Source organism: Eriocheir sinensis, chromosome 38, assembly GCF_024679095.1.
Source record: "Eriocheir sinensis breed Jianghai 21 chromosome 38, ASM2467909v1, whole genome shotgun sequence".
Classification (NCBI taxonomy): Eukaryota; Metazoa; Arthropoda; class Malacostraca; order Decapoda; family Varunidae; genus Eriocheir; species Eriocheir sinensis.
In genome coordinates, this window is record NC_066546.1 from 7,739,006 (window position 1) to 7,754,005 (window position 15,000).

Here is a 15,000-nt window from a genome sequence, read left to right on the forward strand (position 1 = left end):
GCGTGGGGGGAGGGGGGGAGGGAGGGGGGGCAGGGTAAGAGGAGGGAGGCGTGGGTGGAGGGGGGAGGGAGGGGGGGCAGGGTAAGAGGAGGGAGGCGTGGGTGGAGGAGGTGGAGGAAGATTACGTGAGGAGAGAGAGAGAGAGAGAGAGAGAGAGAGAGAGAGAGAGAGAGAGAGAGAGAGAGAGAGAGAGAGAGAGAGAGAGAGAGAGAGAGAGAGAGAGAGAGAGAGAGTGGTTGTGTGTGTGTGTGTGTGTGTGTGTGTGTGTGTGTGTGTGTGTGTGTGTGTGTGTGTGTGTGTGTGTGTGTGTGTGTGTGTGTGTGTGTGTGTGTGTGTACCCAATGTCACACACTACGATGCCCCGCTTCCCACACTGGTGCAGGTCATGTATACACACACACACACACACACACACACACACACACACACACACACACACACACATTGTTTTGGGTACGGCGAAGGGACAGACATACCCCTGTACCCTAACCCCCCCTCTCTCTCTCTCTCTCTCTCTCTCTCTCTCTCTCTCTCTCTCTCTCTCTCTCACATGCAATCTTTCCCCCATAAAAAGGAAAGACTCAATTTACCCCAAAAGTCACATTCGGAAAACCACACACACGTCAGCTCTTTTAGTCAGCCCGTCAGCCATTAATCCAACCATGCAGCCAGTCCGTCAGCCGGTCAGTCACATTGCCGGTCACACCACGTTCGATAACCTTTTCAAGCAGTCAGTCACCGCGCCAGCCATGCAGCCAGTTAACCGGCCAGTCAGTCAAACAGTCAGCCAGGCGTGTAAGTCACTAATGTACCCATAGTCACTTAATTTAGAGGTCATGGTTTCAATAGGGAAGAGGAAGCGGGGGGAGGAAGAGGAAAAGGAAGAGGGGGAGAGTAAAAAAGGGGAGAAGAGCAGGAAGAGGAGGAGGAGGACAAAAAATAAGAAGAGGGAAAAATATGAGGAGGAAAAGGGAAGGAAAAAGAGGTATATAAGGAGAAAGAGGAAACAGAACTTTAAAAACTGTCTTGAAAATATGGGAAAGACGAGGGAGAAGGAAAACAAAAGGAAGACGCAGAAAAAAGAATAACGAAAAATAAATGATAAAGGAGAGGTAAAGAAAAGGAACAGGGATGGAAAATAAAACTAGAGGGAATATACAGGAAAATAAAAGGAACAGGAGGAAGAGGAGGAAGAGAAAGGGCGAAAAAGAAGAGGCAAGGAGGAAAAGGATGAGACAGGCGGCGGCGGGGAGGAGGAGGATGTAGACAGAAAAAAAGGGAAGTATGGGAAAGGACAGGTAAAAGAAGAGGAAAAAGAGGAAAAAACAAAAAAAGTAAAGTTATGGGAAAAGAATAGGAACAAGAGGAAAAGGATGGAGGAAAAAAAGGAAAATATGTGAGGAAAAAATAAGAGGGAAATGAAATATGAGAAAGGAAAAGGGGACAGTATTAGAAAGAGGAGGTGAAAAGAGGAAAACCATGGGAAAGAAGAGGAAAAAGAAGAAGAGAAAGAAGAAATAGGAGGAAAAAATAAGAGGGGAAAGAAATATGGGAAAGGAAATGGAAAAAGAGACAGTATTAGAAAGAAGAGGTAAAAAAAATAGGGGAAAACCATGGGAAAGAAGAGGAAAAAGAAGAAGAGAAAGAAGAAGCGGTGGCGACGGAGGTAGTATTAGAAAGAAGAGGAAAACTACGAGGAAAACTACGAGAGGAAGTAAAAGAAAAGAAAGAAAAGACGAAGAAGCGGCGCGGATAGCATTAAAAAAAGAGGAAAAGAGGTGGAAAAAAAGAGGAAAGAAAGAAGAGGGAGGAGAAGAGGAGGAGGCATAAGAGGAGGTATCAGAAAGAAGAGGAAAACCATGTGAAAGGAGATGAGATAAAGAAGAGGAAGAAGAAGAGGAGGCATAAGAGGAGGTATTAGAAAGAAGAGGAAAACCATGTGAAAGGAGATGAGATAAAGAAGAGGGAGAAGAAGAAGAGGAGGCATAAGAGGAGGTATTAGAAAGAAGAGGAAAACCATGTGAAAGGAGATGAGATAAAGAAGAGGAAGAAGAAGAAGAAGAAGAGGAGGCATAAGAGGAGGTATTAGAAAGAAGAGGAAAACCATGTGAAAGGAGATGAGAGAAAAAAGGAAAAAGAGAAGGAAGAAGAAACCAACAGCAACAGCGGCGTCGGTAGCAATGGACAGGTATCGGAAGCGAGGGGGCCGACAGGTGACAGCGGCGTCGTTTCTTGTCGGGGTAATTGGAAAGCGTCGCGAGAGCCCTGACCGCAGCTTTGTTCACGGGCGGAAGGCGTGGCTCGGAGCGTGCGTGGGGGTGGGTGTGTGCCCGCCGCGCCCTCTCATTACCTGCCCACGCCTCACCTTGATCGCCTCATCCTCATCCTCCTTTTAATCAGACCACGACTGTTTTTTTTTTCTGTTTCCTTTAATTGTGGTCTACTTAGTTTTTTTTTTCAATAGTTTTCGTTCTTTTTTTGATTTCTCCGTTTTACTTTTTTTTTTATTTTGTTTCCTATATTGTGCTCTACGTTTTTTTTAGTTTCCCTTTTATTTCTTTTATTGTGGTCATCCTTTAAAGCTAGGTAAGGTATAGGACTCCTCTCTACTGCTCTAAAATCTACGTTCCTCTCGTCTACTCTCCTCTAACCTTTCTTCTCCTCTCACTTCCTCTGTCTCCCTCTCTCCTCCTCTTTCCTCTCTCCTTTACCTGCGACTCTTCTCTCCTCTCCTTTCCTTTCCTCTACCCTCTCTTCTTTAACTCTCTACTCCCACTTTTCCTTTTCATCGCATTCTTCTTTTTACTGTTTTCTGTTCTTTTCCTTTTTCTTTCATGTTTCTTTTTTATCTTACTTAACGATTATAATTTGTTTTACCTTTTCGTCTGTCTTTTATCAATATTCTCATTCTCATCTTCTTTGCCTTTTCCTCCTCCTCCTCCTATTTTTATCTATTATCTCCATTTATTGCTCCTCCTTCTCCTGCTCTTCTTCCTTTTTGTCTCCTATCTCCTTTTATCTCTTTTGTGTGGTTCTACTTTTTCCCTTTTTTCTTTTATTTCTGTCCTCATTCTTAACCTTCATTTTCTCTTATTGTTCTATTTTTTTCCATTTTCTTTTATTTTTACTCATTACTCCTCCTCTTCTTTATTCTTCTTTTCATTTATTTCAACCCTCCTTCCCAACCTCTTCTCATTTTTTTCGTTTTATCTTGCATTCTTTTTCCTTCCTCCTTTATCATCCTCTCCCTTCTACTTCTGTTCTTTTCCGCTATTATCAACTTTCTCTTACGCTTTCTTCCCTTCTTTACTTTCTACTCTCTTTTATCGGTATCGTTTCAGCCTCCTCTTCCTCTTCCATTTTTTGTCTTCCTCTTCACCTAACCTTTTTTTGTTACTTTTTCCTTTCCTTTCCCGTCCCTTTCCTTCCTTATTTTTTCATCTTCCTATCCTCCTTTTTTCCTACTTCCCTTTTCCCTTCTCCACCTTCTCCTCCTGCTGTATATATTTTTCAGTTTCCTTTTCCTTTACGTTAAAGTTCTCACATTATCTTTCCGTTTAACCACTTTACTACTACTACTATTACTATTACTACTACTACTACTACTACTACTACTACTACTGCAGAGGGAAGGGCAGAAGGCTCAGAAGACGGACCTAATATCGATTTCTCACGCTTTATGGGTTAGAGGGAGAGAGGGGAAGAGGGGGGAAGGAGGGGGGGAGGTTAAGGGAGGGGGGAGGAGGGGGATGGAGAGAGGCAGAACGTGTGTAAAATGCTGAGAGAGAGAGAGAGAGAGAGAGAGAGAGAGAGAGAGAGAGAGAGAGAGAGAGAGAGAGAGAGAGAGAGAGAGAGAGAGAGAGAGAGAGAGAGAGAGAGAGAGAGAGAGAGAGATAGAGAGAGAGAGAGAGAGAGAGAGAGAGAGAGAGAGAGAGAGAGAGAGAGAGAGAGAGAGAGAGAGAGAGAGAGAGAGAGAGAGAGAGAGAGAGAGAGAGAGAGAGAGAGAGAGAGAGAGAAATGGGAAAGGAAAGAGACAGGATGAGATAAGAGAATGATACCTTTAATTACGCAGAAAAAATAACGCTAATAATAGTACACACACACACATACACACACATAATAATAATAATACACTTGTTATCTGCGTCACACTATCACCGGATTTTCCCTTACTGAACGGCCTTTCCCTAGACACACACACACACACACACACACACACACACACACACCCTCCCCCCACCACATACATCCCCCCCACCCCCCACACTCCCAAACACACACACACAGGAAATCAACAACTTATGCCATCTGGGTCCCGGGCGCAGGATGGACTAAGCTGAACTTTTATATATATCTCCGTACCGTCCCCGCGCCGAGACGAACCCACTCCCAGGGCGCGGCGTTCCAAGATTTAGCGCTGCCGTGTAAGTGATAACGTCGAACATGGAGCAAGAAAGTACAACAAAAAAAAGATAATACAAGTCAGAAACAAAATCTAAAAATGGGGAACTTCAGGCTGGTTGTATATTTAAAGTTGGAAGTCACGAAATCAAGATGCAGTTGACGCTTTTTTTTTTTTCTCTGCGCATGGCACGAGTGTGTTAATCTGCGTTAAGTTTTCATACAGGTCACATTCACGTCTTATTAACCATTACGTGCATCTCATAACCTCTTAAATATGATATACAAGATTCTCTCTCTCTCTCTCTCTCACGTAATACATTAACCAAAACATACGTAAGAAACACTCAAAACCATTATATAAAGATTAAACATACTGTCTATTTTCCTATCTGTCTATTTCTATTTATCTGTATATCTGTCTTATTCTATCTTGGTCTCTCTTCTTTTAATCATTACAAGAAGGTAAGGCAGAGTAGGGACTACCACGCCAGGCCATGCAGTTGAAGAGACGCGAAAAGAGAGAGAACCGCGAGGAAAGAAAGAAACCAAAGAAGGCGATATAAGTAGAAAAGTTCGATTCAGCGCTCAGTCGCCGCTGCTGGAGGTGAATGTGTAGTGACGGGACCGGACGCAGAGGAAGTGAGAGAATGTGGAAACGGGGGATTATGACTACGGGCGTGCTCCTCTGCAGGGTAAAGAGCAGACCCCACCACGACTGGACTGCCCCGACCTCCCAAACTCGTCCTATCGTCACCACCTCTACACCCGAAATTGACCTCCCTTTTGGCCTCTCCTTTTTGTCTTTTGTCAGAGCAGCATCTAGCGGGCTTATTTGTTGTTGTGTTTTGTGTTTTGCCCTTGAGCTGAATCCCTTACTGTAAAATATGTAATACGGTACGGGGAATAGGGTGCGGCACTCTTCCCTTGGTTAGAAAGACGTGAGATTATGATTTAGGGAGCGATCCTCAACGTGGAATATATAAAGCAGACCCCACTGTGACTATCCCCGAGCTCACAACCTCTTCCTATACAACGGTACGCGAAATCTTGTACGGTACCCTTCCCTTGGTTAGAAAGACGTAAGGTTATGACTTAGGGAGCGAGTCTCTGGATATATTATACGCTCAACCCCACTTTGACTACCCCGAACTTCCTACCTCATCACCCAGTACGGAAAGATGGACGGGATGGGCGTGATACTCTTCCCTTGGTTAGAAAGACGTGGGGTTATGACTTAAGGAGTGACTGTCTCTGCATAATATAATACAGATGACCCCACTTTGACTACCCCGACCATCCAACCTCATCCTATCATACAGTGCGGAGAGATGGACGGGAATGGCACGATACTCTTCCCTTGGTTAATAAAACGAGGGGTCATGGTACAGAATAGCCCCAATTAGGTAAACTATCCATGTAACTTAGATTTTGGGTTCGTGACATCGCACAAGGAGTCTCAGAAAAGGAAAACAACAACTTAATGGTGATTTGTAGATGTCTGGAGATATTATGCTGACAGGGACGCTAACTTTACTAATATGTCGTTAGAATACGTTCCAAATTTTCACACAACTTTTATTTTCTTATTTTTGGTGGTGCATTATGCGGTTGTTATGCGAGTCAAAGATCCAAGGTGACCTGTCTGCCTAAGTCTAGAGTGTATGTAAATCCGCTTATATCACCCCGTACCCTCAGCCCGTCGTATCATCCAGTGCGGGAAATATAAGAAATGGCTATGGTCGGAATTCTTAGGGCCGTATTGCTAAACATTTCGTCGTCCAAGTTCACATATTTGCCAAGGCTTTCGAAGGAGTTTTGGGCATTTCCAGGAGTAGTTTTATGACCTTGGTGGTAGTTTGACCCTTCCTCTGTATCATGAACCTAAAGAAACACTCATTAAAATCTGATTGACCCCCTCTTTGACCTTTAGAAATAGTTGATGTGAGAACTGAGTCTTATAATACCGACCTTAGATACTTCCGCTTCTTACAACAGCTATTTCCGAAGGCCACAAAAAGAGATGTCTTGAGTCTTGAGTGTATATAAATCCGCTCTTAACACCCCGTATACCCTCAGGCCGTCGTATCATGCAGCGCGGGAAATAAAATAAATGACTATGATCGGAGTTCTTAGACGGTTCCGCCTCACACACCAACTATTTCCAAGGGCCACAAAAGATGAATCGGGTTCTCATGGTTGCTTTTTACGTTCAGAGTGCAGAAATCTTGTCAAACTACCACCGAGGTCATAAAACAACAACTCATGGAAATCCGCACAACTCTTGGGAAAGCTATGCTAAAATTTGACGAAAAAGAGAACCGATGCCAAATGATGACCATTAACCCGGTAGCTGCGGGGATCATGTTTCTTAAAGGTCCCACTAAGCGAGAAAATTGAGAAAAAAATCATCACTCACGCAAACCATTTCATAATATAATATCAACGCATTTGTGATCAGTTTATGTATCATCTACTTTGGGGGTTTATATCATGGGTAAAATTTGGTCTGTCGCTGGCACACGGTAAAACAACAAATTTGGCCCGTCGCTGCTACCGGGTTAATGTTACAGTGGTGAAAAAACTAAAAGGAGATAATTATAACACTGTAAAGTAAATCACACACCATAATCGCGAAGACGTGTCCAAATGATCGCCTACCACAAATTATTTCACTATCCTTGCGGCCAAAATACGAGTATATATACAAAAAAAATGGCGCCGGTTTGTACAATGCATTAAATTTCCACGATGAACGATCCCACTTGGCGAGGAAATTAATCAGGAGTCCCAAAATTAAGGGGATCAGAATTAAAATGAGAATATCCAAAATGAGGAATGGGGGAACAGAAAGTGGAACCGTTGTGGAGGCGTGTTCCCAAAATCTATCGTTACAATTTCGTGTGGGAAAAAAAACCAATCTACAGTTACAATCCCGAGTGGAAAACTAGATCAATCGTAACAATCTCATATGGAAAAAAACAATTACCGGTACAATCTTGTGGGAAAAAATCTATCGTTACAATCTCGTGCGGAAAAACAAACACAAAAACAATCTACAGTTACAATCCCGCGTGGAAAACTAGATCAATCGTAATAATCTCATATGGAAAAAAAAATTACCGGTACAATCTTGTGGGAAAAATCTATCGTTACCATCTCGTGCGAAAAAAACAAAAATAAAAACACAAAATCTATAGTTACAATCCCTCGTGGAAAACTAAATCAATCGTAACAATCGCATATGGAGAGAGAGAGAAAAAAAAAAACTACCGGTACAATCTTGTGGGAAATAAATCTATCGTTACAATCTTGTGTGAAAAAAAACAAACACAAAAAACAATCTACAGTTAGAGTCCCATGTGGAAAACTAAATCAATCGAAATAATCTCATGGAAAAAACAATCTACCTGTACAATCTTGTGGGAAAAAAATCTTCGTTACAATCTTGAGTGTCCAACAAAATCTATACAGTTACATTCTCGTGAAGTGAAGAAAACAGCAACAACAACAAGGTTACATTACAATTTCGTGTGGAGGAACATTATATATACCTGTACAATCTCGCCTTAAAAAAAAAAAAAATCTACGTTACCATTTATTGAGGAAAAAACAAATCAGACGAATGAAAAGACGAACACATTTTAACTTTTCCTTTTCTACTCGACTGGGCGCGGAGGGAAAGGGACAAGTGACGAGGAAGGATTAAACGGGCCTTTCTGTACCGCCCATAGATCAGGGGAGACAGACGCTCAGCTGATTCAGGAAAGAAGGGATCCATTTCAGTAGACGATAAGAAAGAGGAAGGTCAACATACAAGGAACATTAATTCTCCGACTGTCTTACTCTTGGCCGCAGCTCGTAATATATAATCAGGAAAAGGTAAAAAAAGGACATGTGGGTGATGGAAGGCTAAAAGTAATACAGAGATGAGTTACAATAAGCTGAAGAATGTGATTAGGTGAAAGAATAAAAAAAAACAATAAAAGACTAAGATAAATGAACAAAAAAAAATATAGCAACATTAAAACAATCCAGAAAATAAAATAAACAGGTACGGAGGGAGGTAAAGAATATAAAACCTATTACAAAAAAATAAAAGCCAAATGAACCCCCCAAAAAAGGACTGAATGACAAAAAAAAAATGAACCCTCCCAAAAATAAATAAGCAAAACAACAAAAAAATCGCCAAATAAAAAAAAAGACCAATAAAACAAATAAAAACAGTAACCTCAACAAAACCGTCACCAAAAAAAAAAAAAGCGAAACCTCAAAAATGAACAAATAGTCACAATACCAAAAACAAATAAAAAAAATGTGAGGTAGGTTCGAACATGAGGAAGGCAGCGCGGGGAGGGTCAGGTGAGGCGAGATGAAACTAATGTTGATTGGACGCCGCATAGAGGGGTGAAATATTTACAGCTGGGGAGGAAGGGGCGAGGGTGACTACTGAGCAGGCGAGGGGGGGGGAAGGGGAGGGGAAGAGAAGGGAGGGAAGGGAAGGGAAGGGAAGGGAAGGGTTGTATGTATGTATGGGTGGGTGGGTGGAGGTATGGATTGGTTACGTATAGGTGTGTGTGTGTGTGTGTGTGTGTGTGTGTGTGCGCCTCATCAGTCACCACGTACAGCTCCTCCGTGTATGCAAGAGCGGGCTCGTAAAACACACACAAGGCCAGTAAAACATACAAAGTGCCGCTAAAGGAAAGACGGAACGTTGGCATCCATCACGTGGGGCGCTGGGCCACTGTGCGCACCTCCGACTCCTTGAACCCTGAGTAAGAGGTGATTCAACTTTCCACACAAGGTCACAGGTAAACAAAAGATCACCTGGAGACTATCACAACACAATTACAACCCACCAGGTGTCATCGAGGGGTCTAATTTTCCTTACACAAACTACCCGAACAAAAGATCACCTGGAGACCAACACAACATAATTACAACCCACCAGGTGTCATTGGGAGCACTAATATACCTTACACAAACTACACGAACAAAAGATCACCTGGAGACCAACACAACATAATTACAACCCACCAGGTGTCATCGAGGGGTCTAATTTTCCTTACACAAACTACCCGAACACAAAAAAAACATAGGAAGCTTAAACACAACGTAAGCGAAAGGTAGGAAAAAGACACTGATGACGCTGGAAGGTAAAAAGAAGCAGCTTAAGTCTACATAACAGAAAATAATATAAAAAAAACACTGGTGGCGGTGCAGGGCAGAAAAAAAAAACATGAGAATCTTTTAAAGTTAATGTAACCGAGGGAAAGGTAAAAAAAATAATATAGACAGAAAAATACAGAAGAAAAGAAAACGAAGAAAAAACATAGAAGCTTAAAAGTCAATGTAACAGACAGGAAGGAAGAAAAAAATACATAGGCAGGAAAATACAGAAGAAAAGAAAACAAAGAAAAAACATAGTGGCTTAAAGTCAGTAACAGACAGGATGGAAGATAAAAAAAAATGCATAGACAGAAATAATGGAAAGAAGAGAAGAAAAAGAAGAAAAAAAAAACATAGTAAGCTTAAAGTCAATGTAACAGACAGACAGGAAGAAAAAAATACATAGGCAGGAAAATACACAAATAAAGAGAGGAAGAGAAGAAAAAGAAAGAAGAAAACATAGTAAGCTTAAAGTCAATGTAACAGACAGAAAGGAAAAAAAAAATACATAGGCAGGAAAATACAGAAATAAAGAAAGGAAGAGAAGAAAAAGGAGAAAGAAAACATAGTGAGCTTAAAGGTAATGTAACAAAGAGAGGAGGAAAAAAAAGAACAGAAAAAGACAAAGGAAGAAAAGAAAACGAGGAAAGAAAAGAGCTTAAAGTCAACGAAACCAAAAGAGAAAAAAAAAAAAAACCCCCAGAAAGGAAAGATAAAAGAACCATCGAAATCTTCAACTCAACCTAACCAAAAAGGAAGGAAAAGGACATTGACAGCGGTGTTAGGCGGGGAAAAAAAGACAAAAGGACAGAAAGGAAGGAAAGAAGACAAAAATGAGAAAAAAACAACATCGAAATCTTCAACTCAACCAAGGACATTGAAAAAACCCATCGAAATCTTCAACTCCACCTAACCAAGAGAAAGTAAAAGGACATTGACAGCGGTGTTAGGCGGGGAAAAAAGGACAAAAAAAGGACAGAAAGGAAGGAAAGAAGATAAAAAGGACCAAAAAAAAACATCGAAATCTTCAACTCCACCTAACCAAGAGGAAGGAAGAGGACATTGACAGCGGTGTTAGGCGGGGCGAATGAATTGATCTGCGGGGCCCAACTCATCGGGGTTAGGTGAAGATGGTGCTTCGTCATGTGGCATAAAGCTGAGGGGCGAGAGAGCGGCGCGGCGAGTGAGAGAGATCAGGCCTCGTGCAACAGTGCTGGGCAAACATGGCGGCGGACGGTGGGCTGCGTGGGGGGAGGGGGGGGAGAGGGGGAGAGGATGGGATGAGGAAAGGGACGGGGAATGTGGGAATGGGTAAGGAATGGGGGGCGGATAGGGAATGTGGGAATGGGAATGGATAGGGAATGTGGGAATAGAGAATGATTGGGGAATGTAAGAATAGGGATTGAATGGGGAAGGAATGGGTAATGTGGGAATGGGGATAGATGGGGAATGTGAGAATGGGGAAGGAATGAGAGAGAGAGAGAGAGAGAGAATGTGAAAAAAAGGTCCGTGCACTGGTTAATATGAAAAAAATAGTTGTGGTTCATCCTGTGAGAGAAATTATGTGGAAAAAAAGCCCAGTTTCAATTTTAGTTTCATCCTGAGTGAAACTAGGCAAAAAGAAAAATGTAGTCCTACTGATGTGAATGATATAAAAATAGTGAGAGAAACCCCCACAAAGGCAAGGCAGCAAAAGGGAAGGTAAGGCAAGGTAAAAAAGAGGAGAAGTTAAGGACACAGACGCGAAGTTCAGTTATCTTGTGAAAAACGTAAAAAAAGATTAAAAAGAAACAGTGGCAGATGGAAGATGTAAAATTAGCAAACAAACAAACAAACAAAAACTCTCTCTGCAGCAACTTAACATACATAATACTGAACATACTGAAATAACTACCGAAATAAAAAAAATAAAAAAACGGAAGGGCTATAGCGAAAGGAATAGATGGGTTATCTAAGCGAGGGTTAAATGAACGTAAAGCAAGGGAAGCGGGAGACGGAAAAAAAACGAAAAACAACAACAATAGCAGGAGCGCGATGTGAGGAATTTAGTTTTGAGAAGGAAGAGAAGCATGACAAAGGAGGTGAGAGAGAGAGAGAGAGAGAGAGAGAGAGAGAGAGAGAGAGAGAGAGAGAGAGAGAGAGAGAGAGAGAGAGAGAGAGAGAGAGAGAGAGAGAGAGAGAGAGAGAGAAAAGAGAAAATAAAGAGAGCCTGAATGCAAGACGTCGGAAACAAACAAGAAAACTCCACAAACAAACAAACAAACAAACAAACATGAAAAGCAAACAGGAACGAACACACACACACACACACAAAAAAAAAGGCAAGGCAGCGAAAGGCAAGGTAAGGCAAGGTAAAGTAAAGTAAGGTAAGGTAAAGTAAGGCAAGGTAAAGTAAGGCAAGGTAAAGTAAGGCAAGGTAAAGTAAGGTAAGGTAAGGTAAAGTAAGGTAAGGTAAAGTAAGGTAAGGTAAATTAAGGTAAAGTAAAGAAAGGCAAGGTAAAGTAAGGCAAGGTAAATTAAGGCAAGGTAAATTAAGGCAAGGTAAATTAAGGCAAGGTAAATTAAGGCAAGGTAAATTAAGGCAAGGTAAAGTAAGGTAAGGTAAAGTAAGGCAAGGTGAAGTAAGGTAAGGTAAAGTAAGGTAAGGTAAATTAAGGTAAGGTAAAGTAAGGCAAGGTAAATTAAGGCAAGGTAAATTAAGGCAAGGTAAAGTAAGGCAAGGTGAAGTAAGGTAAGGTAAAGTAAGGCAAGGTAAGGTAAGGTAAGGTAAAGTAAGGTAAGGTAAAGTAAGGTAAGGTAAATTAAGGTAAGGTAAAGTAAGGCAAAGTAAAGTAAAGTAAGGTAAAGTAAGGCAAGGTAAAGTAAGGCAAGGTAAAGTAAAGTAAGGTAAAGTAAGGTATGTAAAGTAAGTAAGGTAAAGTAAGGTAAAGTAAAAGTAAGGCAAGGTAAAAGGTAAGGCAGTAAAGGTAAAAAGTAAAGGCAAGGTAAAGTAAGGCAAAGTAAAAGTAAAAGGTAAAAAGTAAGGCAAAAGTAAAGGTAAGAAAGTATAAAAATTAAAGTAAGGTAAAGTAAGGCAAGGTAAAGTAAGGCAAGGTAAAGTAAAAGTAAAAGTAAAAAGTAAGTAAGGTAAAAGAAGTAAAGTACAAGGTAAAGTAAGTGCATAAAGTAAAAGTATACAAGGTAAAAAAGTAAGGTAAAAGTAAGGCAAAAGGTAAAGTAAGGAAGGTAAAGTAAGGCAAGGTAAAGTAAAAGGTAAAAGGTAAAGTAAAGGTAAAAAGGTAAAGTAGGTAAAGTAAAAGTAAAGTAAAGTAAAGTAAGGTAAAGTAAAAGTAAAGCAAAAAAGTAAAAGGTAAAGTAAAGGCAAGGTAAAGTAAAAAAGTAAGTAAAAGTAAGGTAAAGTAAGGCAAGGTAAAGTAAAGTAAGGTAAAGTAAAAAAGTAAAGGTAAAGAAGTAGTAAAGTAAAAAGGTAAAAAGTATACAAGGTAAAGTAAAGTAAGGCAAAGTAAAGTAAAGTAAGGTAAAGTAAGGCAAGGTAAAGTAAGGCAAGGTAAAGTAAAGTAAGGTAAAGTAAGGCAAGGTAAAGTAAGGCAAGGTAAAGTAAGGCAAGGTAAAGTAAGGCAAAGTAAAGTAAAGTAAGGTAAAGTAAGGCAAGGTAAAGTAAAGTAAGGTAAAGTAAGGCAAGGTAAAGTAAGGCAAGGTAAATTAAATTAAAGTAAGGTAAAGTAAGGTAAGGTAAAGTAAGGTAAGGTAATGTAAGGCATCTCTCTCTCTTAAAGGAGCAAGGAGCGGCATGGACGGCGGCGCCCTTGACTCGCTACTCCCGCGGCCCAAGATCCCCTTTAAGAAGTCCCAGGTTCAAGTCGTGGCCCACTGACCTGGCGGCGACCTGGAGCGAGATGGTCCCCGACATGTATACACCCCGACACACGGCGAGGCGCGGCGACACACTGAGAGGATACTGTGACTGCCCAGAGATAAGACCAACACCTGTAGTCCACCTAAGGAAACGATTCTCTCTCTCTCTCTCTCTCTCTCTCTCTCTCTCTCTCTCTGTCATTGCGTTATTTTCTTTTTCAAATCACATGCTTTCCTTTCTTTCTTTCCTTTTTCCTGTTTTTCATTCCAATGTTTATTTTCATTCCTTACTCTTGTTTCTCTCTCTCTCTCTCTCTCTCTCTCTCTCTCTCTCTCTCTCTCTCTCTCTCTCTCTCTCTCTCTCTCTCTCTCTCATGATGCAACTGGGTTTTATTTCCAAGACTTACAACGTCTATCTGTCTCTTCCTATGGTAGGCTACCTTGACACACACACACACACACACACACACACACACACACACACACACAAGCCGACAAACAAACATGTGTATAGAGTGTATCAGATAAAACACTCAAAACACTAAATAGTAAATCCTCTCCTCTCTCAATGCTCTTACCAAAACACTTACAACAAATTAACGATAGCGCTGATAAATCTAAAGGTATTACTAATGAGGGGAAGACCAGGTAGACGGGGGGGAGGGGGGGAGGAGGGGGCAGGTAAGACGAAGGTTAATGGTCTATACCCTGCAGATCTTTTTTTTTTTTTTTTGGCTTGAGGAGGGCTTAATAGGTATCCGCACAGGTAATGATACAGTGCACAGGTGAGCTTCCTCCTCCTCTCGGGTTCCCATAGCAACGAAAAGGTGAGGCTGAAAGGGAAAGGTGGCGTAGAAAAAAGGGAAAGTGTAAATGGGGTGAAGGGAAATGGAATGAGTAAAAGAGAGAAGAGGAAAAGGGGTGAGAATAGGGAGTGAAGGGGAAGGAAAAGGAAGGGAAGGGAGGTGAAGGAATAGGGGTAGGGGAGGGTGAGGCAAGGAAGGAAAATGGGAAAGTAAGGAAAGGAGATGGTATAAAGGGAAGGGAGAAGAGAGGAACGAAAGGGAAGGGAAGGGAGAGGAAGGGAAGGGAAGGAGTATAAGGAAATGGAATAAGTAGAAGGAAGAGGAGGGAAGGAAAGAGAAGGAAGAGGAGGAGGTTAAGGTGAGGAAGGAGGAGAGGAAAGCAAGGGAAAGAAGAGTAGAGGAGAGAGAAAGGAAAGGAAAGGGAAGGGAAGGGAAGCGATTAGATAGGAAGGGATGAAGAGAGAAGAGGAAATAAGGGATGGGATGAAAGGGAAAGGATGAGAAAAGGAAGGGAAGGGAAGGGAAAGGAAAGGAAAGAGAGGGGAAGGAAACGAAAGGGAACAAAAAAGGAGATAGGGGAAGGGAAGGTAAAGGGAGGGAGAGGAACAAAAGGTGAGGGGAAAGGAAGGGAATAGAATGAGTGTAAAAGTAAAGAGAAAGGAAAGCTGAAAGGGATGGGAAGAGATGGGATGGGAAGGGAAGAGATGGGACGGAAAGGAAGGGAAGGGAAGAGAAGGGATGGGAAGGGAAGGGATGGAAAGGGAAGAGA

The 15,000-nt window shown here is 41.6% G+C and overlaps 1 protein-coding gene across 4 annotated transcripts in view; it reads right to left on the reverse strand.

Annotated features, from left to right (window-relative positions):
• The window catches only part of LOC127008623 (insulin-like growth factor 2 mRNA-binding protein 3-B), a 109,105-nt gene that overhangs the window by 44,110 nt on the left and 49,995 nt on the right, over positions 1–15,000 (reverse strand). For 2 of the 4 annotated variants that reach the window (XM_050880877.1, XM_050880874.1), the window contains exon 1: positions 13,446–13,495. The exons of 1 other annotated variant lie outside the window; for it this stretch is intronic. In XM_050880877.1, the coding sequence (XP_050736834.1) occupies positions 13,446–13,480 (35 nt within the window). In that variant the 5' untranslated portion in view covers positions 13,481–13,495. Of the gene's footprint in view, positions 1–13,445; positions 13,597–15,000 lie in introns of those variants that run through there. One more of the 4 variants, XM_050880879.1, reaches the window with a different exon arrangement.